The 26,633-nt window shown below is 40.9% G+C and overlaps 1 protein-coding gene across 1 annotated transcript in view; it reads right to left on the minus strand.

Annotated features, from left to right (window-relative positions):
• Positions 1-2,205: 2,205 nt before the first annotated feature.
• ntn4 (netrin 4) overlaps positions 2,206-26,633 on the minus strand; it is a 37,469-nt gene continuing 13,041 nt past the window's right edge. The window contains exons 4-10 of the mRNA XM_028451026.1: positions 17,894-18,020; positions 17,522-17,707; positions 7,131-7,326; positions 6,957-7,051; positions 5,439-5,507; positions 3,829-4,002; positions 2,206-3,756 (exon numbers count right to left, since the gene is read on the minus strand). Of these exons, the coding sequence (XP_028306827.1) occupies positions 3,617-3,756; positions 3,829-4,002; positions 5,439-5,507; positions 6,957-7,051; positions 7,131-7,326; positions 17,522-17,707; positions 17,894-18,020 (987 nt within the window). The 3' untranslated portion in view covers positions 2,206-3,616. The remainder of the gene's footprint in view (positions 3,757-3,828; positions 4,003-5,438; positions 5,508-6,956; positions 7,052-7,130; positions 7,327-17,521; positions 17,708-17,893; positions 18,021-26,633) is intronic.

The following is a 26,633-nucleotide window of genomic DNA, read 5'->3' on the forward strand; positions in this document are numbered from 1 at the left end:
GGTTCTCAGGGGTCTGCTGGTGCCTATCTCCAGCCCCAATGGATGTTAGTTGGGGGTACACCCTGGACACGTCACCAGTCCATCACAGGGCAACACACAAACACAGACAACCACTCACACTCACTCTCACTCCTACAGTTTAGTTTATGTCATAGAGAGATAATTACATTTCATGTTGAGCAAATTTCCGTCAACCGGCAAATCACCATCAAGTTTTGCACGAAATCCAGCACAGCCGTGATTACTGATCACATAACGTGAGATTTTAAGTTAGATTATGAGTATGTGTTTACGTGAGTTTTGCAGATCAAATGAGCACATGTTGATATTCTACTTGGACACTTTCTCGCTTCTGATGTTTTCAGAACTTTCAAAGTAAAGGTGTAGAATCAACAGAGATATTTAGCCTCAGTGTGAACAAGGTTTTTAATGCTGGAGGTTCCAGATGCATCTTGGAAACTTGGAAGTTTACTTCAGTTGGAATGCTCAACATCCGACTCATACTATAGTATATACAGTACGTAGTATATATGTAGCGTGTAGTACATTGGTGGGACATTTACTACACAGCCAAAATCTCTGCTCCACATTGTTTCTTAAATTAGTCTAAAAGTCAAAACTCAGGTGAAATCGACTGTTTTTTATCCGTTATTGAGCGCAGATTTTCCAATTGGTTGATTACTTCCTTTATTGTGAAGCAGTAGCTGCAGCTTTGGTGTAATGGTGGCAAAGTCAAGGTTTCAGTTAAAATAAGTCACATTCCTGTTTCCTGCACTCGTTCACCTCCCATCAGCTCAGACTACAGAGCCGTGACCCTGAGCTGCCCACCGGCCCACCGTGAGCTCCTCCTCTGACACAGGTGAGTGACCTTTGACCTGGCCCACCGTGGAGGAATGCGTCCTCACCTACGGGCCATCCACGTCACGGCGCGCTCAGGCTGAACCCAAACAACGTGTGTGTGTGTGTGTGTGTGCGTGAGAAACCCAGCGTCGCGATAAGGCTATTTTTGTAGACTTTATGGGAAGTATTTCAAGGCCTGAGATGTTTTATCAACCAGTAGAAAATCAGGCGCTAGTGCTGAAAAAACAAGGTTTCTGATGCAAACAATCAGACAATCTATTAACATTCATTTATTAAATTACCCTTTAGGGCAGGGCTTCTCAACCTTGGGGTCAGGACCCCATTTGAGGTTTTGAGAAACTGGGAGGGGGTCGCCAGATGCCTTCAAGAAACTAAGAATATTTTCTGAACAATTTCAGCCATTTTTTGCATATTTTTACCGTTTTTCTGCAGCTACACCAAACTTTCCATATTTTAACATATTTTCATCACTTTTTCTTGTCATATTTTTGCTCCTTTTAATGAATTTTTGCTACATTACTCCCATTTCTGACACTTCTACATCACATTTCAATGTCTTTTCTGCACATTTTTTAAAAACTTTCCAGACATTTTCAGCACTTATGAACCCTTTCCACCTAATGTCACATACAGTATGTTGACCCATTATTGTCACTTTTAACCTCTTCACCATATGCTCATCTGCTCATTCATGATTATTTTTGCCAATTTAACCACATCACAATTTGTCACGCCCATTATTTGCCAGTTTAACTCCCCTCCCCCCTTTTTTGCCACTTTTAAGCCAATATTGACAATTTGATTCCTTTTTACCACCTTTTCTGTCCATTTTTGCTGAATCTAATTTGCAACTTTTAACCAATTTCTTTGCTTTTCCACCATTTCTTAGCCACTTTTAACCCACTCCAAAAATACACAAAAAACCTCATACAAAATTACAAGAAAATGCACAAAAGGACAATAAACCCCCACAAATTTACTCCAAAATTACACAAGACGACTACAAAAATAAAAATGAAATGACAACAACCCCCCCCCCCCCCCCCCCAAAAAAAAAAACCATGGACTGTGTGTGTGTGTGTGTGAAAAAGAAAAAGTCTAATCTTTTCCAGCACCTCAAACAGCTGCCACGAACACAAGCCACACTACAGAACGAGGCCGTTATCTGATACTGAACTTTAATTTGGTTCTTCTTTCCAACAGTTTTTCCTCTGACACATCTCTTCAAACTCTGCTCTGCTTTATGACAGCTTGTAATTGGACACCAGCCTCGTTTTATTTGAGCCTGAATGTGTGAGTTTGATCAAAGGTGGAGACATTTAAAAAGACACAGCTGTCATTGTATAGAAAATTATATTGGATCAGCTTTTAATATTACAATGAACAAAAACACAAACCAGAGGAAAGAAAGATGAGCAATAATAACAACTCTATAGATATATACAAATAATACTGTACAAGAGCACAAAGGAGGGAATTAGCTGACAGCGGAGTGTGATGATCACGTAATGGTCGTCAACAACATCCTAAACATTGGAAAACCCACAGAGACACTGGACTGAATCTGGACTGTGCTCATTACAAAGTGCACACACACACACACACACACACACACACACACACACACACACACAAAGGCAGGTAGAGCGATACATTCACGTTGGCGGTAAAACCATTACCCTTCCATTTTGATGCAGGCACACCTGGACTTCTTGAATCCACCTGCCTGTAGTGGCTTGTATGGCTTGTTGGGAATCACATTTTGTCTCTACACACACTCTCACACATACACACATACACACATACACACGCACACTGCTGCCTCTGCGAGCATCAGTTTTGCGCGTCCATTATTTGTCAGTCCGATAAAGTGCAGCAGAGGACGAGGCAGTCCAGTGTCGGCGGTTCTTGGAACAAGTAATTCCTCGATTTCTGAAGCTACAGAAGAAAGTTTGACCTGAACCTGCGAGAGAACAAAGATGGCGTCGAACACGCCTTAAAGTTTCACCACAAGTGCTTTTAGATTGTGCCGATGATTTTCTCAAGGGGAAGAAATCAACCTTTTCAAACAATCCTGACCATCGCTACGTCGTTTACCAGCGGTTTATCAGTTGCAATCTTTCACATGGAATCTAAAACTCATTGATTTCTGATGCTGAAAAAGAAGGTTTTTGTTTAACCAGCAACAGAATAAAAGATGGCGAGGGCTACACTTTGAATTCTCATCACGAGTGCTGTTAGATAGTTTAGTGTTTGGATGGTTTAACCATTTCACACCAGTCCTCTGATGCCATTCCACTTCTTGCAGATTAATTTTGTCATTCTCTACCAGTTTTGCATCTTTCTCAAGTAACCTGAAAATTTGGAAGCTGATGAAGATGGTTTTGCTGAAACGGGTACGCCTTGATTTTTTGTCCCTAAGTGCTTTTATAATGTGTAGTTGATGCTCAGGCTAAGGACAAAGTGGCTGGTTTTGTCCATTTCACACCAGTCTTCGGCTGTGATTCCACATTTTGTGGCTTTCTTGCATTACCACCCAACATTAGCCGTCTAGCAGTTGCAGTCTTTCTTGAGTAATGTGACATTCCTTAACTTCCAAAGCTTCAGAAGTAGGTTTTGCTCAAACCAGCAAGAGAATGAAATATTACCACGAATATGCCTTAAAATTTCATCACAAGTGCCTTTTAGATTGTGCAGTCCTTCCTCAAGGTTCCGCGGTCGGCTGCTTTCATCCGTTATCGCTCTCGTTAGGTATCTACCAGCTACAGTCTTTCCTGAGGAGCGTGAGGACTTTGCGGCCCAAGCTGGCTTTCCAGGGCCTAACGAAGCTCTTCATGTTGACCAAGAGGCGACCCTGTTTGCGGTCCGAGTGACCCGCCACAATGTACTCCATCCCTGAGGAGAGGTTTGTGCTGTTAATAAGCGATTCTCGTATTTAAAGGAAAGCAAACAGACTGGGTTCCTCACCCGGGTTAAGGATGGGGCACGTGCAGCCCCGTGCGGTCCAAGACTCGGGGTAGAGCGTGACTCGGCCTCGCTGTATCTTGACTTTGGTGTTCTGACTGAGCACCTTCTGGACTTTGACCTCCACCTCAGCGTGGGTGCCTTTGTCGTGGGCCGACAGCACTTTGACCTTCAGCACTGGGAGTCAGAGAAGAAGACCAGATCCTTTAATGTGTGTGAACACACACACACACGCACAGTCTTCCCACTACAGGGGGAGCTTTTTATTAATCAAAGATATCTGATTGGCTATCGCAACTGAATGTGTCCATTCACTCATAGCGGACGGGAGTCTGCTTCATAGATATAATATACTGTGGTGTAACTGTTTTACATTTGTGCTATTGAACGTACCCTAGAGCTGTTGTTAGGATCAGCCAATAGAATGTGTATATGTCTATGGTCAGCTCTGTTGATTCACGTGACGTCACTCACATTGCTGCATCACCAGAGCGCTAAATTCTGTCGGAGAGCAGTAAGTGAAATTTGAGAATCTGTCTTATATTGTCTGCATCGCGAAACTCTGTATTAGTTTTAGACCCTGTCTTCAGTCGCCACAATGTGGTCATTGGTTCAAGTCCTTTTGTTCATCTATTCATCATCTTTGAGGAAGCAGACACCAGAAATGGTCATAATGTTACTATTGATTATTATTATTATATACCCTTAAAATTACTGTGTTTGACTACTTTATATTTAGAAGTATTTGAAATATTAGATAAAGAGAGATAGACTCTGTTTTTATCTGATAAAAAATTTGTCTCGAGCAAGATGTGAGGTTGAATTTGGGCCTCGAAACTTTGTTTTGATTACCACTGAAAACACGCAGTATATTGACATCGCTGTAAAAGTTTGGCGCATTGCATTGTGGGATGTGGAGTCTTGTAGATGGATGCATTTAAGTGTTTTCACTTCATTCTTACTGTGATTTCTTGTGTTTGCCCCAAAAAACTTTGCCAAAGTGACTTAACAACAAAATTCTGGTATTTTGTGAAAGTTGCAGCAAAACAATGGAGGATGTTTATTTTGCGGTTTGTACGGAATGATCCAAATCTGTTCAGAGTGAGGTGATATCACAGGGAACACTGAGAATCACTGTTCTCCTTGTCTTAAGATTAAACACAAGAAATCACAGTCAGAATGTAGTAAAAACACTTCTTTCACATCCCACAATGAAATGCACCAATCTTTTACAAAACAAACCTTTGAGCAGAAATTTCAAGCTTTTCCATCTATTTATTTCCATCTTTGGTTTATTGATCTATGAGGACTACACTAAGTTTTTTTTATCTGATATGACATTATCTTCTCCAGCAGCTTTCAGTTATTTACTTAAAACATTTTGTGAATCTTTTGAGAAAATAGTCATGTATCATCTGCATATCGAGAACATTTAATCAGTTTTTTGAATGCTTTGACCATCAAACTTCACAACATTGTGGCTGATCAGTGTAAAGTATAACTAAATATAATATTTTTATATTTTATATTTATATAAAATATAAAATAAAGGCTTGAGGACATGCCTGTAATTCTTTAACAGTGAAGGAGGAGGAGGAACCTTGAGCTCTTACCATATGCATAATTCATGGAGCAGAAGAGTTTCCCGTTAGTCAGGGGTTGCACTTTGCACTCGCACTTCTCTGCAGGGGACACAGATTCACATTTTTTACATGAATAAATAACCACTCCTCAGCGTTGGTGCTTCAGGTAGCGTTGGCTGCGTCTGAAAACATGTAGTGTTTGTGTGTCGGGAGAGGAATGTTCCCATTAAAGCTGCGGTAACAGTGAAGGGCGCGTCTCAAAGGAGGAACTCTTTAAAACTGTTCAGGCGGAACATCACGTGGCTTCTGTCTCTTAGCGAGCAAATCCCAACAAATATTTAACAAATAACAACCTTGTCAATAGCATTTCATTACAACCCTGCAGTATTTCACATTAAAATGATTCATATTTATACCAGGAAAATCAGGAATAATGTGATTGTTTTTGATCTGAGTGCTAAATTATTAACATTTATGTTTAAATTTACAATAATAATGACAAATCTGAACACAAACACAGGAAAGAACAAAAGGTTTTGTCTCTTTCTGTTGTTTTGTGTTATTTTTAGTCATTTTGGATAATTATTCTCTTATTTTATGTGTTTTGTTGTCATTTTTTTAATATAGTTTTCTGTTGTTTTTCTGTACTTTGGTGGTTATTTTTTAAAGCATTTTTTTGTGATTTTGTATATTTTCTGTCATTTTCAAATTTTTTGTATATTGTGTTATCCTTTTGTGTTTTTTTTGTCGTAATTTTCTTGATTTTCTATATTTTAGTCATTTTGTGTATTTTTATGTAATTATTCTGTATTCCAGCAGATTTATATTGTTCAATTGTTTTTGTTGTCATTTTGTGAGTAATCTTGTGTATTTCTGCTGTTGTTTTGTGTATTTTTTTGGGTAATTTTGTATGTTGATGTTGGGACCGCACAAAATTAGACCAAGGACCACATGTGGCCCCCGGGCCGCCAGTTGCCCATGTCTGCTATATATGATTAGACTAAACCTCAAATGTGATTTCATCTCAAACACATTCATTAACATAATTTGGCATTTATTTAGTTAATATTGGATGCTAACAAACTAGCGACTGGCTCAAGTATCGTCTGAATATGGTGCAATGCCACTGAATGACACTAGGTGGCACACGGAGTTCATTCAAGGTGTGATTTAGCTTAATTAAAATATAATTAATACAAATATAAGGTGAATTTAGATTGTTACGCTTTACTTTATATTTTTTCAAACCTCACCAAGACGGTACATTTGAAGTTAATACACATGCGTGACTAGTTTTGATTCCTTTAATAGATCTGGATTCCTAAATGAGTCACTCCATTAAGTGATTTGATTCATATTAGTCATTGGAATCTCCCACTGCCAGCATATTTACTCTATTACAGATATTAATGTTTATATTTACATTCGTTTTTTTATTTTTAACTTTTTAAATTAATATGATACCAATATTATTTTATTATTGCCATTTTTTGTTAATTTTTCTAATCATTTAAATAGTTAATTCATAATCTGAGCTCTGAGCTTTACCTGAGTAGTGGAGGGCAGAGAAGAGTTCGTCTGCTCTGAAAATCCTGACGGGTTCGCTGGAGTTTCCCTCCACGTTGTAGAGATCCAGTTCTGATCTAAACCAAAAGGATCGCAAACTGTCAACGTTAACGCTCGTGAAATCCAAACAAACTTAACGGTTTATCATCTTCTTACCCTGACACGCAGGCTCCCGTAAAAGGGTCGCAGTCTCCGGCGCAGTCGCATGGACGGCAGCCGTACTGGTGGAAGTCCCAGTATCCCACCATGCACCGGTCACACTGGGCTCCGCCCACTCCGGCCTTACAGAGGCAGTTTCCATTGGAGGGATCACAGAGCGAGTCATCGGTCCCCAAAGGGTGACAGCTGCATGCTGGGAAAGAAAAAACCACACACAACTCCTTTAGAACTTTGATCTCGACTTTCATTGATCAAAGAATCGTTGGATCAAAAAATCCAGATTTATGGAACTAAATGTTTCGTTTTGTTCTGAGAGAGTCTAGACCAGTGTTTTTCAAATGGGGGTACGTGTACCCCTAGGGGTACGCGATGACACTACAGTGGGTACTAGAGAGAGAGAAAGTGGAAAATTAACAAACAAAGTGTCAGTTTTGGTCTCACCCCAGACGTGATAAAAAAACTATAGAAATAAATCTATTCAGGAGCCACTAAATCAGTGTTTTTCAACCTTGGGGTCGGGACCCCATATTTTATGAAAACACTCAATGTTAAACAAATGTATTTCTATTTGTTCACTTTGTGTAATATAAATCTAGTTCCACTAAAATTGAACTCAAACATGATCAAAAACTAATTCTAAAAAAAAAAATGTTTTTGGGGGTCGCCAGAAATTCTTGATATCAAAAAGGGGTCACGATCCAAAAAAGGTTGTGAACCCCTGTACTAAATAGTGTTTATTTCACTAATTTACAAAGTTAGATTATTTAACACGTGTTTTCACTCGTTTATTCCATCATTATGATCTATAGATGTTTTTAAATACAGAGGGGGTACAAAGGGGGTACTTGAGCCCAAACAGTTGTCGAACCACTGCTGTAGACGATTACATAGACGTATTTTTTACCTCATTACTACTCGCTGTCTGTCACGCTCTCTGTTATCCTACAACACAAAGGCTTTTCTCCTCCTTATCAACGTTCGTCTGGACTTTTTCACTGATGACGTAACCACGGCGACCACAGAAGCCTTTGAAGTTGGTGAGTGTCACATCCTCAGATTGAGCCGCTTACAGACGCTAACTGTTCTCTGTCTCTGAGGGCTGCTGATAGCGGGGAGTTATTTAACTTATTCCAACAACAACAACGCACTGACCTTTTATACACGTCTGAAGAACTAAAGCTGCTCCAGTCACAGTTTTTATGGCCAACCAACAGGCCAACATTACATTTTTCAATTACAATTACTATTTTTCCCATGAAAATCAATTACAATTACATTCTCAATTACTAAAGTATAATTACTATCAATCACAATTACCAAGCTTTAAATAAATAAATGTTGGCTTTCTGTTAGCATCTCTAATGCTAACGGGTCTGTTCTTAAATCAGCTGTAAAATACACTAATAAATATTATCTATCATCTAATTAGTTTCTCATCTATTGGTTACCTTCCTAATCAATGAAAATATTGGTATTCATATTGTTGGTGTGGACGTCTGAGCCTTTTTTCTGTCTCTGTACCATTAGATTTACATTTTTCATTTAAAACTAAACGATAAAATGATCCTCAAGTATGGAGGACGTTGAGTGCCACAATTAAATGAATAAATACGCCGTTCATTCATTAATTAAAATGTCAATAATTATTTAAATCCATTTTACATTTCATTTTCACTCTCAAAAGTATGAAGTACAAATATTTCACCATGTATTTATTTATTTCATGGTCTGGTGTTGCAGCACTTCATAAATTATTGTATCTGTCAAACCAACTTTTAATAATTATTAACTACGTATGTGTGTAAGACATGGTTCCCCAGGTTTGTGCTTTAATTCAAATGTAATTGACAGTTTTTATAGAATGTTCATGCCAATTACAATTACAAATACATTACTTATCTGAACTCAATTACAATTTAATTATGATTACAACAGCAATAGATATTCTCAATTACAATTAAAACTATAATTAATCATTATTAGAATTATTTACCAAATTATGCAATGGTCTGATTTAAATCAAAAATTAAAAATTTTTTTAAATTAAAATTAGGATTATAACAGCAACAGCTTTTTTCAGTTACATCATAATTGTAATTCATTATCAATTACAATTATAATTGGCCCCAACCCTGCTTACCATTACATCGTGAATAGACGTGTCTTCTGTGTGAAAAACCAAATGCTCAGTTTTTTTACAGATATTGGTCGAAAACTCCTGCATGACAGCTAATAATTAGCTTTACAGCTAATAAATAGCTTTACAGGAGGAGGGGTCACCGTCCCATAAATCTGCCCTCACATCCTGGGGCAGGGCTGAAGGACAAACGGGGTGGGGGGGGGCACGTAGCTTGAAACCTGATGGGCAGTAAACCAATCAGAAGTGTGAGAAAATAATGCACATGACAAATCATGAATGTGGTTAAATTAGCCAAAATTATGATGAAAAGAGGTTAAAAGTGTCAATAATGGGTCAACATATGTGACATTAGGTGTAAAAGTGGTGGAAATGGTTTATAAGTGCTAAACATGTCTGGAAAGTGCAAAAAATATGCATAAAAATCATTGAAATGTGATGTAGAAGTGTCAGAAATGGGAGAAATGTAGCAAAAATACATTAAAAGGAGCAAAAATATGGCAAGAAAAAGTGTCGAAAATAAATATATAAAGTTTGGTGTAGTTGCAGAAAAATGGGCTCAAACTGTTCAGAAAATATTCTTAGTTTCTTAAAAGCATCTGGTGACCCCCTCCCAGGGTCTTGTGACCCCAAATGGCATCCTGACCCCATGGTTGAGAACCCCTGTGAGACTCTCAGACCATCTCCTTCCTGTTAGGAACAACCTGACGTTTTACGAGAACTCTTAATGTAACAATCAGTGCTAGAGTTTAGAATGAAATAGATTTATGTGTAACTAGTGCAGTGCACGCAGGAAGTGTGTGTTGCTATAGGAAAGTGGGGAGTTAAGTAGTTTTTTCATGGATGGTTTACATGGGAGTTTTAATTCAGAACAAAAGTAAAATCCTCTTTAAACTGACCTTGTAAACACTTAATACCTAAAGCAAATTTAATTCTGAATTAAACACACACACACACACACACCGTCCGCCCTCTGAGTATGGAGTCATGTAACAAAACTATTTGTGTGTGCGTGTTTCAATCTGTGTGTCTGTATTAACATCTGTATGCGTGGGTCATCAAACCGGGACATTCTATTGGCTGTCTCTGTGCACGGGACTTTTGGAACACTTTTGGCGAATGCGATCAGTAACTTTTTAATACTTGTATCTCGTGCAATACCGCTAGGAACCAGCAGTGGTCGCTGGTACTAAGTGATAGACCCTCCAATCAGAGGCCAACTTCATAATACATTTATATATATATATATTTATAACTGTAATGTTTAAGTCATATATACATTACATAACTACATCATATAACTTATTAATAAAACACACATTAATAAGACACGTTGTGTGCCAACCAAACCACCTCCATAACACAGAAGAAGAGGAAACTACCACTAAAAGAATCAGAAGAAGATAGGACAGGAGAAATAAACATCTTTATTTATCTTAACAAATAGATTAATGCAGCTGATTAGTTACGAGGCGTCTCTATGGATACTTGTGATAGTGAGACAGATTCCATCAAAGACAGAGCAGACAGACACAACCCGTGCACTGTTTGTTCTTTGGTTATTTCGTTTCAAAATGAAATTAAAATAAATAAACGGTGTAGTTATTTTGTTTTCCTAATTTAAAACCAAAACATAAAAATCAAACACCAGACAAGCAGCGGTTTACTGTGGTGTAATGAATCTACTGGCGCTCCTCTTTGATTGTGATCAACTTCTGTGTGTGTTGACGGTTGAACGTGAGCATCTTGTTACAAAAACATCCACAGATTGAATGAAAACAGGAGCAGAACCTGAAAACTGCTGAAATAAATCCTAAACAGGCCTATTGTGTGTGAAGACCTGGTCCAGGACCTGTGGAGGGACACCGGGTGCAGCGTAGTGGTCCTGTTCGCTCAGAATGTGACGTGCTGAAGCTCTCGCTCTAATTTCCCCGTAAATATCCAAATGTCTCACAACAAGAACAAAATTTTGCCATTAAGATTTTGAATCTGAAAACAGAAAAAACGCTGCTTATAAGATAGAGATACAAGTATTAAAAAGGTACAGATTGTATTCCCAAAAGAATGTCTCGGTTTGATGACCCACGCATACGGATGTTAATACAGACACACAGATTGGATTACGCACACACAAATAGTTTTGTTACAATAATGACTCCATAACAGTGAGTGATTGGCTCTGGTGCGCCCACACGCTGCCTCTAACCCGGCCAACTGTGCCGTGTGATCAAAGCCAGCAAAGGCTCAATCCACAGTGATGATGTCATCAGTTCTAAAATTTGATAAAATTTTCCGCTCCCGGTGGATAATTTTATGAAATAATTCATTAATGGCATCATTGCAATCCAAACAAATCTGATGTTGCACAACTTTGAACCAAGCAGCAGCCATGTTGAAAGTCTCAGCTCTGTTTGTACCTGAACTGCAGAGATATTTGAGCCACACACACACACATTTCTTACGTTATAGATAGATGGGTTAACTCAAATCAGAATTAGAGGTAATTCAGTTTAGGATTAGGGGCTTAAACTAGGTCGTATGTTCAGAGCAGTGGTTCCCAAACTTTTTCAGCTGTGCACCCCTTTGAAGAACAAAAAAACTCAGATTTTAAATGTGTACTATTTTTCTTCATCTTTAAAAAAAAAAAACATTTGCGATCACATATGTTAGAACAATAATAAAGCTTTTAATTATTAAAGTGAAAAGAAAAAAACGTTTTCTATTTTTCATGTTCAAGGTTCAGCATGGCCATTCTAGCACCCTCTGAAATATTAATACAAACAATCTAGGGATGTAACGATTTACTCAACTCCCGAAACGATTCATTTATTTTACAAAATGGGACTGTAGACAAATTTTTTTTTTGGAAAAAAAACTAGAAAATACTGTATTATTTTCCTTTTATTTTTCATTGTTAAAAGAATTCCTTGATAAACTATTCAAAACAATGCAATTTAACTAAAAATAAATCTTGAATGAAATAAATAAAGGAATAATACAAATGAAAATGAAGCCTATTAATTTAAATTCTGGTTCTATAATAAACAATGCAAAACTGCATAATAGTTCTTTTTCTTTTAAAAGTGCAACTGAAAATGTATTTTGTGCCTTAACAATTGGACTTTTACGTCATATTTGTTTGGACCAGCAGAGGGCGCTGGTAACACAGTGGTCGGTTGGCATGCAGATATCTTGCAGTGAAGAAGAGAAGCTATGCTAGCAGACAGAGCTAATAGAAAAACGTGACTTTTACAGAATTTCAAGTAATATTACAGATATTCTTTCGGTGTTAAAGAGGTAATGAATCATTTATTAACATATTTAAGAGTAGAAGGCGGCCAGAAAGAAAGTATTAGCAGACTCCGCCCGCCGCCTACACTTGTGGATAGCGCCCTCTGCTGGTTAAAAAAAGTACTGTGATTCAATTTTCAGAAAATCGATATCAACCGTGATACCTATGAATCGATTTTTAACTGCCTTACGATTAATCGTTACATCCCTAAAACAATCATATGAACATCAATAAATAAATAAATAGTTTAAACTTCAATTTTAACTTAAAATGAACTCTTTGGCTCTTTGATGTTTTTTTTATAGCTTTAGTGCTTCTTTCAAACACCTGAAAACACAACAAACATCCCTGATTACATTTAAAATGTTCCTTTGACCTCGAAACTACTGGAGTTACATCAGACCTGTTAAAGCTGTGGAGTCGCCCACGTGAGCAAACATCAGATAAACGTCACCATTAAAACCATAAAAGCAGGTCATGAAGATCCCAGCGTTGTGTGGAGGCTTCACTGGTTCAGGAAGTGACAAAAGCATCGATGTTTAACCCTCAACATTAGCAGCACACACACATACTGGGACACTGTGCGTTTGTGTGTCTCTGTGTGATTATGTGTTGCCATTTATATATTTTTCTGTCATTCTTTGTATATTTGTTGGAATTTAGTGTGTTGTGAGTCATTTTCTGCATTTTTGTTGTAATTTTGTATAATTTTCTTTAATTTTGTGTGTTTTTGATGTCATCGTGGTGTCATTTTGTGTGTTTTAAAAACAAGCTGTGATTGCAGATTTATGGGCAGACTTGATTCTAATTCCAATAATCGATGTTTGAAAATAATGATTACATGTACGTTATGGGAAAACTCCACGGTTGTTACTTTGTAGGAGTTTCATAGATTTTATGGTCAAACAGTTAAACCTTGAACTTTCCATATTGGGAAATTCCTCTGACGCCAGAACTGAGATATGATTTATTTTAAACCTGGTCAATGATGAGAGAAAGTGACTTTTAGACTTTTTGAAATGGATCCAGAATCAGTATATTGATCCGTACTTTTGACGTAATTAGGCTAATAAACAAAAAACAAACAAAGGCCAGTGGAAATATCAAATCAATATACAAATCAAAAGTCAGGAAATTAGAATAACATTTTGAGAAAGTCACAGATACAGGATGAAAATGAATAGAAATAACGTAACACACGGAAACCAAGAAATATACACAGAATGACAGAAAAATAAATGGCAACAAAAATGGACAAAATTATAAAAAAATAACAACAAAAATACAAAGAATAACAGAAAAATATACAAAGGACCACAAAAATGCACAAGATGATAAAAAATGTTTAAAAAAAAAGCCAAACAAAAGCACACAAATTTTATATATATATATATATATATAAATACATATCATAAAAAACTAATGTATGTACAAACATAAAAGCTTTGTAAATGATAGAAACCATAAAATATTCAGAGTATTTGTGTGTGTGTTCCTGGGGGATTTTCTTAGTGTCTGTTTGAACTTGATCGTGTGTGTGTGTGTGTGAGTGTGTGTGTGTGTGTGTGTGGTGGTTGTAACTCTCCCTCTGTAGACTTTACTTTCCCGGTCGTTCTGAGGCAGGAATGAAAAAAATGTTCCTCGCGACGGAGGGAAATTCCTGCGTTGTCAGCGAGTGTCTCTGCGCTCTCGTCTAAAACCAGGGTTTGTTTCACTCTCTGTGGTTAAAACCAAAGGTGTAAGAAAACACCGCCGCTCACCACTGAAACCAAAGCATACCATAAAACACCTGCTGTAGAAACCACGGGGATGAGAGGAGAGAGAACGCTCCCGGGAAAAAACCCAACAACACTTTACAGAAAAAAGAAAAACACTACACGCCTCAAAATCTGAGATAAAACTGCTTTCATTGGTCTTTTAAGTCTGTTTTTCACTTCACCATCTCTACATTGACCTCTGCTCTTCTTCTTCTTCTTCTTCTTCTTCTTCTTGTGTACACTAGTTAAAATCGCTACTCCTCTGTTATGAGTATAATAAGTCATTTTCTCATTTATTTGCGAGTCAATTATTATGACGGTTGGTGGTACCGAATCATTGGCACATACCGATATACAGTATAAATGGAGCCCATTACTCCGTACGTGTCATGGGGGCCCCATTTTTCCAATGACTACTCCTCCATTAGTTCTCGTTAGATCATAATGCAGTTTGGTATGAATATGATGAGACGCTCAGAGGCCTTTTTTTGAAATGAGGCCCAGGGGCCCACCCCCATTTCCAGTAACTTCCAAATTTATAGGAACATAGTCGTGTGATATATCGTTTCAAAGGTAATTCAACGTAGATTACAATTATGCCTCGCACAATTCGATTAGGGGCCATTTTTTGGCAATTCCCATTAAAGTCGTTTTCTCATTTATTTGTGAGTTAAACATTTGGTGGTACCGAATCATTGACACATACCAATATATAAATGGAGCCCATTACTCTGTATATGCCACAGGGGTGCCAGGGGGCCCCATTTTTCAAATGACTACTCCTCCCATAATGCTCGTTGAATCGAGCTGTAATTTGACATGAATATTCTATGAGCGAATGTCTAGAGCTTCTCGGAGACCTTTTTTTACTCAGTGGAATCAAGTCATTTGACTGAATTCTCTGGAACGTGTTATTTGGCGCAGAGACGTTCTGCGGGCCCGGGCGTTGTTCATCAGAACTTGTTTTTTTACTTGACCCGTCTCCACGATGACCTCTGCCATTTTTTACCTTTATGAAATAAACATTTTTCTTTTAAATATTTTAATGACCTTTTTTCAGCTGAAATATTGTTGCACATGAAACAAAATAATAAATAAGACAATAATTAAATAGAGGAAACAACATGTTTGTTCATATAAAAGCTTCAATTTGTCAGGTTTTATGTAAAAAACATTATTATTATTTTGAAAGAATTGATTAACTATAGAAGTTAAGGTTTATTGGTTATTAGATTAGTTGGGGTTAAAAAAAAAACCCATATCATTAGTTTTAAGATAATGGTTGAAAGTGTTTTTCAGTTACACAACAGTTGTGATACGTCCGTACATGAACGCAGACACACACGCACACACACACAAAGGCATGTCTGACATACCGACAGGACTAACTCACTGGGTCAAGTCTGACAGATAATCAGAGGAGAATGTAGCCCACACTGTCTGTTTATGGATGACTATCTGGTGTTTACATAAGCCTGGAGGGCAGCATGCTAACGCTAGGCTAACAGCGCTAACTTTAAGAGGGAACTTGGACGTTTACAACCGCGACCAATGATTAACGGCGACGACGCTTTCAGGTCTTTGGGTTATCGTTGATAAGCATCGAGGTTTGTGTCTGGATGCAGGAATGTAACCATCTGATGATTAACTAGGGTGTAAACGCACACACACACACACACACACCCAGAGCCAGGTGCCCGTCAGTATCCAGCGTCATCCAGCACGTCCCAGCACGCGGCCCGTGTGTCCTTAGCATTCCTTGCCAGTCTCGTGTCATTGAGTTATGTTGAGTTATGTTGAGTTATTCTATGAATGCATTGCATGTTCTTTACAGTAATTTAATGGTACGTTTCACACACAAGCAGCATTTTGTCACCGCGTGCGTGATTGATTGTGATTGCTGTCATTCTTACAGCATGTTCTACACGCTGCGGTTTCATAACAGTCATATCTCTTGTTTTCCACCTGAATTCCTCCTGTCATCCCACAGAAACCGACACAATTATCTAAATTAGGAACACTATGTACTGGATGTGAGAGAAAAGAATACAGCACCAGGGTGCAGCTGCTTTAAATCATTCATGAGGTTCTTTCAGGTAATGTTATTAAAAACAACTCAATACTTGAGGAAAGCTGAACTTTACCAAACAGGTGATTATTAGTCATATCCAATAAGACAGTATTACACAATCTTTGTCTTTTTCTGTGTTTTTGGTTTCATTTTGTGTCTTTTTGGTGTCATTTGGTGTGTTTTTGTGTTGCAGTTTATTTATTTTCCCATCATTCTGTGTAAATTTGTTGGTTTTTGTGTGTTGCAGAGGGGTATTCCATAAAGCAGGTTATGTTCAAACTCTGAGTATGTTCGGGCTCAAATGAAGAAAACTCTGAGTATCTCATTCCTAAATGCAAGGTATGTTCTTCTCTGAGTATGTTACCATGGCAACATTGTCCGTGAACTAAACGTGCTCGCTGTCAGGTTTTATATACTATATATATATATATATATATATATATATATATATACCTGTATATATATATATATATATATATATATATAGTCAGTGAAGTGGGGTTCAGTGTGAACGCACCTTTAAAACAGGCCCATATTCCTCAAACAACGACTTATTTCACCATCACTCTCTTCCGGGTGGTTACCATGGTAGTTTGTGTAATCGTCGATCCATTGATGATGGCTTTTTATCGCGCGCGTGCACGTAAGTAACCCAAGGTTTACATAGTCAGGGTTGATTGATCCACTTCATACCAGCTGTAATGGAATCCGATACCCAGAGTTTCCCATGGTGGGGTATGTTGATCCAGAGTTTATGGATAAACTCAGAGTTTGTTTACCCTCCTTTATGGAATACTCCTCTAAACACTTTGTATGTTTTTGTTGGGCTTTCTTTTTGTCATTTTATGTATATCTGTAGTCTTCTCGTGTGTTTTTAGAGTAATTTCAAGATCTTAGAGGTATTTCTTTGAAAAGCACTGTGCAGATAGTTTTCCACATTTTTAGTTGAACTTAGTTATAAAAGGCTGAAAGCTTGTATACTGTACGGTTAAAATAAACTACTGTTGTGTATATTTGCTTTAGTTATCTCCAGTTTTTGTGTTTTTGGCTATAAGCACTTGGTTTGTTCTGTAATCAGAGTTTGGGAGCAATCTTTGTGCGTGTCTTCAGTTAGAAAGGGGCGTGGCTTACGTTTGCAGGAGTCGGAGGCGGAGTGCAGTCGCAGTGGGTCTCTGAAGAAGCCGACCTTGCAGCGCTCACATTGTCGCCCCTCGGTGTTGTGAGAACAGTCGCACACGCCCCCGCTGCGCTGGCCGGACTCACGCCACACCGTCCAATCAAAGTGGCAGCTGTAGGCGTGGCCATTACACTTGCACTCTGACGTGAGAAGAAGAAAAAGACGTATTAACGTATTACAGTAATCGCTGGAGCATCTTTCTTTACTTAACGTGTTCTCCACAATGACCTCTCCGCTCTTTTTTGTAATTCCATACTAAACTACAGCTTTATTTTTGATGAGAATAATCAGTTTCGTAATGGAAAAATACTCTGAATACAACTCACTGCGACATTCGTGCGGCGCGCCCGTCAGTCCATCGGCCGGCTGCCACGGCCGGTCGTTGAAGAGAGCAGCGCAGCGTTGGCAGTGGTCCCCCGCTGTGTTGTGCCTGCACACGCACTTTCCGTGCACCTGATAAACAACGACGTAAGGGTTTGTTAACAACTTCTCGTCACATTTAAGAGGGAAGGAGCACAGATACAGTTTTCTTCTTGCGGTTGACACGTACGACCCTGAGCAGCATCTCTTTCTCACATCCTGCCTGGAACCAGTGAATGGAGATTGATTGTTTGGCTTCATTGCTGCAAACAGGCCCGGGCCTCCGCTCTGAAAAGCCTGTGTGTGCGTTTATGAGTATGTGTGTATGAGAAGAGTGCAAGAATGCAGCGCTGAGAGCACAATAACAATCTCCTTGTCATTCCTGCGAGCTGGAATGCCATGCATGCTGGATAATGATTGAAGGAAGGGGGGGAAGCAAAGGCATCTGAGGAAGCTCTTTATTTGTTTGCGTTACACCGTGCAACTGTAATGTGGGACACAATTATACAATGAGGTAGACGTGTATTAATGAGGCGTGGAGAGGTATCGGCAAGGAGGGCGGACGTAGATTCCCACGGCGATGTGTCGTAGGAAAGGTAAGAGAAGAGCCTGAACTGTCCTCTGCCTGAACTGACCCCAACGATCCACGACCAAACTGTCATAGCGAAACATTTCAATCCATCACTTAAAATGTCGCAGCTCTGGAACCTTTCATTTGTGGGTCGGGGGCTGGAAAGGTTGAGAACCCTGGTTTAGACAAGTTTACTGGTTATTTAACTTCCTGAAATCATTCCAAACATGATAATTAGAGTTCATAAAGTCAATTACTGTTATTCATTTAACATTTTAGAAGGTTTATATATATATTTGCTTATTTTTACCCTTTTTCTACAATTACACCAACTTGCCATATTTTAACATATTTTCGTCACTTTTTCTTGTCATTTTTTTTCTCCTTTTAATGCATTTTTGCTACATTATTCCCATTTCTTGCACTTGTCCATCACATTTCAATGACTTCAGCACTTATAAACCATTTCCTCACTTTTTACACCTAATGTCACATATGTTGACCCATTATTGTCACTTTTAACCTCTTTTCACCATATTTCATGATTATTTTTGCCAATTTAACCACATTCACAATTTGTCATACCCATTATTTACCAGTTTAAACTAATTGTTCCAATATTGACACTTTGAACCCTTTTTACCACTTTTTCTTTCCGTTTTTGCCCACTATAAATTGCAACTTATAACCAATGTCTGTGGTTTTTAAAATCCCATTTCACCACCTTTTCCACCATTTTTGGTCACTTTGAACCCATTTTATTTCTGATTAAAACAAGGATTTACATCTTTAAGATGACTATATACTATGGCGTAAATGGATAACCCTGTCTCCACATGACTGTTCTTCAATGTTCATGTCTGTGGGCAACCACCTTCAGCTACAGTGGGGGTCCCCGCTCTCTGGAACCTTTATTTTCTGGGTCGTGAGCTGAAAAGTTTGAGAACGACTAGTTTAGATGAACTTACTGGTTATGTAACTTGCTAAAATCATACAAAACATGATAAATAGAGTTAATAGAGTCAACTACTGTCATTCCTCCTCCATGAACCGCCACCTTAACATGGTGGAGAGGTTTGAGTACCCGAATGATCCTGGGAGCTATGTTGTCGGGGGCTTAATGTCCCTGGTAGGGTCTCCCAAGGCAAACAGGTCCCAGGTGACGGGTCCGACTAAGAGCGGTTCAATAGCCATATATGTACATTAAACAACAAAGACAGTTCACGTCGCCCGGATTGGCGCTACCGGGGCCCCACCTTAGAGCCAGGGTTGGCGCTCGAGTGCGAGCGCCTGGTGGCCGGGGCTTTGCCCACGGGCCCCGGCCGGGCAGAGCCCGAAAGGACGACGTGGGCCCGCCCTCCTGTAGGCCCACCACCCGCAGGAGGGATCATATGAGGCCGGTGCAATGTGGATCGGGCAGTCGTCCAGGGCGGGGGCCTTGGCGATCTGATCCCCGGCTACAGAAGCTAGCGTTAGGGACGTGGAGTGTCACCTCTCTGGCGAGGAAGGAGCCTGAGCTTGTGTGCAAGGTGGAGAAGTTTGGACTAGATATAGTCGGTCTCACCTCGACACATAACAAGGGCTCTGGAACCAGCCTTCTCGACAGGGGTTGGACTCTCTTCTACTCTGGAGTCGCCAATGGTGAGAGGCGCCGGGCCGGGGTGGCTATACTTCTTGCCCCCCGACTTAGTTCCTGTACGTTGGAGTTTACCCCGGTAGACGAGAGGGTAGCCTCCCTCCGCCTTCGGGTGGGGGGACGGATCATGACTGTTGTTTGTGCCTATGGGCCAAACAGCAGCTCGGAGTATCCACCCTTCTTGGATTCCTTAGAGGGAGTACTGGAGAGTGCTCCTTCTGGGGATTCCCTCGTTCTGCTGGGGGACTTCAACGCTCACGTTGGCAGCGACAGTGAGACCTGGAGGGGCGTGATTGGGAGGAACGGCCCCCCTGATCGAAACCCGAGCGGTGTTTTGTTGTTGGACTTCTGTGCTCGTCACAGATTGTCCATAACAAACACCATGTTCAAGCATAAGGGTGTCCATATGTGCACTTGGCACCAGGACACCCTAGGCTGCAGGTCGATGATCGACTTCGTAGTCGTGTCATCGGACTTGCGGCCGCATGTCTTGGACACTCGGGTAAAGAGAGGGGCGGAGCTGTCAACTGATCACCACCTGGTGGTGAGTTGGCTCCGATGGCGGGGGAGGATGCCGGTTAGACCTGGCAGACCCAAACGTATAGTGAGGGTCTGCTGGGAACGCCTGGCAGAGTCTCCCGTCAGAAGGAGCTTCAACTCCCACCTCCGGGAAACCTTCAACCATGTCTCGGAGGAGGCGGGGGACATTGAGTCCGAGTGGGCCATGTTCCGTGCCTCTGTTGCTGAGGCGGCTGATCGGTGCGGTGGCCGCAAGGTAGTCGGTGCCTGTCGTGGCGGCAATACCCGAACCCGTTGGTGGACACCGGGGGTGAGGGATGCCGTCAAGCTGAAGAAGGAGTCCTACCGAGCCTTTTTGGCCTGTGAGACTCCGGAGGCAGCAGACAGGTACCGACGGGCCAAGCGGAGTGCAGCCACGGCGGTCGCCGAGGCAAAAGCCCGGACATGGGAGGAGTTTGGTGAGGCCTTGGAGAACGACTTCCGGACGGCTTCGAAGAGATTCTGGACCACTATCCGGCGTCTCAGGAGGGGGAAGCAGTGCACCGTCAACACTATGTATGGTGCGGATGGTGCGCTGCTGACCTCGACTCGAGACGTTGTGGATCGGTGGGGGGAATACTTTGAAGACCTCCTCAATCCCGCCTTCCAATCAGGAAGCAGGGCCCAGGGACCCGAGAGTGGGCTCTCCTATCTCTGGGGCTGATGTTGCCGAGGTGGTTAAAAAGCTCCTCGGTGGCAGGGCTCCGGGGTTGGATGAGATCCGCCCGGAGTTCTTCAAGGCCCTGGATGTTGCGGGGCTGTCATGTCCAGGTCCACATGTGTTTTGTGGACCTGGAAAAGGCATTTGACCGTGTCCCTCGGGGATTCCTGTGGGGGGTCCTCCAGGAGTATGGGGTATCGAACCTCCTGATAGGAACTGTTCGTTCCCTGTATGACCGGAGTCAGAGTCTGGTCCGCATTGCCGGCAGTAAGTCGAAATCGTTTCCGGTGAGGGTTGGACTCCGCCAGGGCTGCCCTTTGTCACCGATTCTGTTCATAACTTTTTATGGACAGAATTTCTAGGCGCAGTCAGGGCGTTGAGGGGGTCCGGTTCGGGGGCCTCAGTATTGCATCACTGCTTTTTGCAGATGATGTGGTCCTGTTGGCTCCAACATACCATGACCTTCAACTCTCACTGGATCGGTTTGCAGCCGAGTGTGAAGCGGCCGGAATGAGAATCAGCACCTCCAAATCCGAGTCCATGGTTCTCGACCGGAAAAAGGTGGAGTGCCTTCTCCGGGTTGGAGATTAGGTTCTGCCCCAGGTGGAGGAGTTCAAGTACCTCGGGGTCTTGTTCACGAGTGAGGGAAGGATGGAGTGAGAGATCGACAGGCGGATTGGTGCGGCGTCTGCAGTGATGCGGAGTCTGCACCAGTCCGTCATTGTAAAAATGGAGCTGAGCCAAAAAGCGAAGCTCTTGATTTACAGGTCGGTCTACGTTCCAACCCTCACCTATGGTCATGAACTTTGGGTCATGACTGAAAGAACAAGATCACGGGTACAAGCGGCCGAAATGAGTTTCCTCCGTAGGGTGGCTGGGCTCTCCCATAGAGATAGGGTGAGAAGCTCAGTCATCGGGAGGGGCTCAAAGTAGAGTCGCTGCTCCTCCGCATCGAGAAGAGCCAGATGAGGTGGCTCGGGCACCTAATTAGGATGCCCCCTGAACGCCTCCCTAGTGAGGCGTTCAGGGCACGTCCCTCCGGAAGGAGGCCCCGGGGAAGACCCAGGACACGCTGGAGAGACTATGTCTCTCGGCTGGCCTGGGAACGTCTCGGGGTCCCCCCGGAAGAGCTGGAGGAAGTGGCCGGGGAGAGGGAAGTCTGGGCCTCCCTACTGAGGATGCTGCCCCCGCGACCTGGAAACGGCTAAGCGGGAGAAGATGGATGGATGGATGGAACTACTGTCATTCATTTCCATTTCATATGCTTAAGAAAATATATGTAAAGGTTGTGGTTACGCTGAAATCACAAGATTACATCGCTAGAGCAACGTTAGCTACAGTGCTAACCCCTCAGCCACTGTTTAACAGGATAAAATCCCATAGAAATGTGTGATATGATCCCAAAATATGATTTGTGAAACCTTTAATTACCTTTAACCAACAAAACACCCTCACGTTTTGCACTAAACCGTGCGATTGTAGAAGCTTCTGCTGTGACGTGTCACAAGGTAAACTGATCACCAGTTCAGCTAATACACCGGCGATAAATATAACTTTTTTCCTATTTTTAGTCCATTTTTAAAAGTTCTTTTTGACACTTTTACCCAATTTCAGGCCTATTATCATCCAAATAATCTATAAATACCAATACCACTTGTTTCCTTTAATTTTGCCTGTTTTTATTCAACAATTTTGCCCCGTTTCATTATTGTTTGCCACATTTAAGCTACCCTTTGCCATTACGTATCACCAGGTTACACTTTATTTGCCCATTTTTTGGCCACTCTTGAATGTTTTTGGCCCGTTTTAGTCACTTCATGTTTTTCCACTTTTGGACCATTTTTGGCCTCTGTTACTATGTCTGCCTCCACTTGCTTGTAAAAAAAAACCAAAAACATAGCAGACCGCCCACTTTGGGTCGACACGGGACGATGCTCGGTATGCCAGGTGGCCAGTCCACCCCGATAAATAAACAGAGGGAAACGGGTCGATTGCTTTTTACGTTTTCAAATTCTATTTTTTTCTTTTAATGACAGCTAGCATACGTTTTACAATCTAGGCCTGCGGTCCAGATACAGGCCCATCATAGCATCAGATGTGACTCTGCCTGAACTGACCCCAACGTTCCGAGGCCAAACTCTCATCGTGCAACATTTCAATCCATCACTTAAAAGTCTCGCAGCTCAACCAAAAATGGTCTCGGCAAAATCGGAGGCAGGAATTTTAATGACACATTTCACAGAGATGAAAGCGATGTCCAGCAGAAACATCTGGCCCACGTCCAGACGGCTGGTATTTCAAGCCACTTCACATGTTTACCATACCGCGATACGGTACAGTTAACACACACACACACACACACACACACACACACACACACTGAGGACAGATAGTTGAGCGAGCTCAGAGCGTCTCACTATCTTCAGATCAAACTTTGGAAAAAGGCTCTTTTTGTTTTCCTCTGGGATAGAGTTGCCAGAAGCCGCTCGAGTCGCAGATCCCTGGATGCCATTAGGTTTGTGTATGTTGGCTTTGTAAGCAGCTAGCAGACAGTGTAATCACCCCCCGACCACAAAAAACCTCCCGTGGGAGGGAGAACAGGCAAACAAACATCAACTACCAACAAACAACATGAGCGTGGCCTGGGTGGTGGGGGGGTCGTCTCCTGATGGAGGGACTCTCAGAGGTAGGGGTCTGTCCCATCGCTGTGGGAGGAAGAAGGCAATGGTTTTTTATGGTAATATTGAAACTTTGAACCCTTTTTACTACCTTTTCTGTCTGTTTTTATCCACTCTAATTTATAACTATTAACCAATTTCTATCATTTTAAAATCCCATTTTACCACCTTTTCCACCATTTTTGGTCACTTCGAACCCATTTTATTAGTGATTAAAACAATTATTTCCATCTTTAAGATGACTATAATAATAATAAACGTTCCTGGATAACAGTGGATATTATTCAGATGAATAAATAAATGTGGTTATCACAGATTCATAGAACAATAGACCATCATTTTACTGACTTTATGGATGGACCCCAAAAATCTCTCCCCTTTATTCCCCCTTATAGATGGTCCTGTCTCCACATGACTGTTCCCGCTCTCTGGGACCTTTATTTTGGGGATCGTGGTCTAAAAAGGTTGAGAACCACCGGTGTAAAGGATGACACAGTTCTTGATGTTGAACCTTTATTTCAGGTTACGTAACTAACACACCATTCGGTTTGGAGTTGGGTTGGGAAACCAGAACGGATCCTCTGCTGGTCCCACACAGTTTGAACCAATCAGGACCAAGTGACCATGACCTCATTAAAGTGAAGATTGTGATTCTGTGCATATAAGGAACGACTGAGGTTTGAATATCAGTGTTTTTGTTCTCGCTGAGCTGCTGAGATCTCATTTATTGGACCCAGCTCTAAATCTATAAAGCTGACTCCTTCCATGCCAAGACATTCCATGTGGCTCCTGCGTGTGTTTTCAGGAGGATTTCCTGCTTGTGAGGAGAGAAAATCCTCTAAAACGCTGCATATGAACCAAGGGGGCCGTGGATTCGTCCTCTGCACGCCAAGCCGCTGATAATCAAGCGTTTCACTTCTCAATGGTGACACATTTCTGTGTCTCGCTGCACCTGAGAGTGAATGTTGTGACCACGGGTCAGCAGAGCAACGCCGTGCAGCGTGCCATACGGGCGCATTAGATAAACACACACAGGTTATATAAGTGCCTTTTCCCACTTATCAGCCGTTTGTTTTGTGTCTCCGCTTCGACCCGTTGGTTCAGGCCAAACCCAAACAAGCCCGGCAGCACAAGACGGGAGATGAGGGCAGGGATTAGCCAGCGCGCAGGAAATAAAGGGTGTGTGTGTTTCATCATGAAGCTTGCACTACAGGCCAGGGAGGATATACTGTACATCTATGTAAGAATGCCTTTGGTTTAACACTTACATACATACATATAAATGTTTTTAAATAACTATGTGTGTCACTATAAGCCACAACCAATGGGCTGCAGATTATAGAAGTATAAGTATAATTTACTTGTGTGTTCCTCTGGTACTTTTATTTTATTTTTATTTTTTTGGACCAAAAATGGTGGAAACAGTGGTGAAATGGGATTTTAAAAACCAAAAAGTTGCACATTAGAATTGCCAAAAATGGACAGAAAGCGTGGTTCAAGGGTTCAAAGTGTAAATATTGGCTAAAAAGTGGAAGAAATGGGAGGAGGAGGATTGTGGTAATATAATCTAAAACGTAGGAACAATTAGTTTAAACTGGCAAATAATGGTATTATAAATCATGACTGAGGTTAAATGCACACAAATAAGCATGAAATATGCGAAAAGATGTAAAAAGTGACAATAATGTGTCAACATATGTGACATTAGGTGGAAAAGTGGTGGAAAGGGTTTATTAGTGCTGAACATGTCTGGAAAGTGAAAAAATGTGCAGAAAAGGCTTTGAACTTTGATGGAGAGTGGCAGAAATGGGAGTAATGTAGCAAAAATGCATTAAAAGGAGTAAAAATATGGAAAGAAAAAGTGATGAAAATAGGTTAAAATATGGTGTTTCGTGTAGTTGTAAAAAAAGGATAAAAATAAGCAAAAATGGGCTCCGAGTGTCTTGCGACCCAAAATGGGGTCCTGACCCCAAGGTTGAGAACCCCTGCTTTAGCTGATGTTCAAACTAAACCATGTGGTATCTCAGAAAGAAGTGAATTAAATTGGTAATTGTAGAGGGTGAATGTTTGACTGCTTTTAACGTTGAAGTTTCTGTTGTGTTTACTTCTTTTTCCCACCATCACTTTAATTGGTGGTTGTTAACCATCTTCAGACGAATCTCTGCCTATTGCCAGACACGCCTATGATTGTAAGAATAGCTACATGAATACATATCTTTCAAAATAAAAGCAAATGCTTCTTTTAAAGCCCATTTTTAATCCCAACCCACCAGTTTATGGGTTTTTCTTTTTTCCAGATCACTTTTTTTGTCTCCTGACATGGTTCAACTGTCACCTGCCAGTCTCCTGGTCACCTGACAGTCAAAAAAAGGAAATCTCCTGGAAAGAAAGGGATCTGGATAAATGAAAAACATAACATATTATTAAGGGTTCTAAACTGGTGGGTCGGGATCCAAAAATGGGCCTTGGACGTGTCTTTAAAAGAACCATTTGCTTTTATTTTGGAAGATATTTATTTATGTAGCCATTTGTAACTAAAGGAAAACCTTAGATGAACTTGCTGAATTTTGAACCTCTAATGCTACATACTTTTCGTTAATGA

The sequence above is a fragment of the Gouania willdenowi genome, chromosome 6 (genome assembly GCF_900634775.1).
Source record: "Gouania willdenowi chromosome 6, fGouWil2.1, whole genome shotgun sequence".
NCBI classification, from domain to species: domain Eukaryota; kingdom Metazoa; phylum Chordata; class Actinopteri; order Blenniiformes; family Gobiesocidae; genus Gouania; species Gouania willdenowi.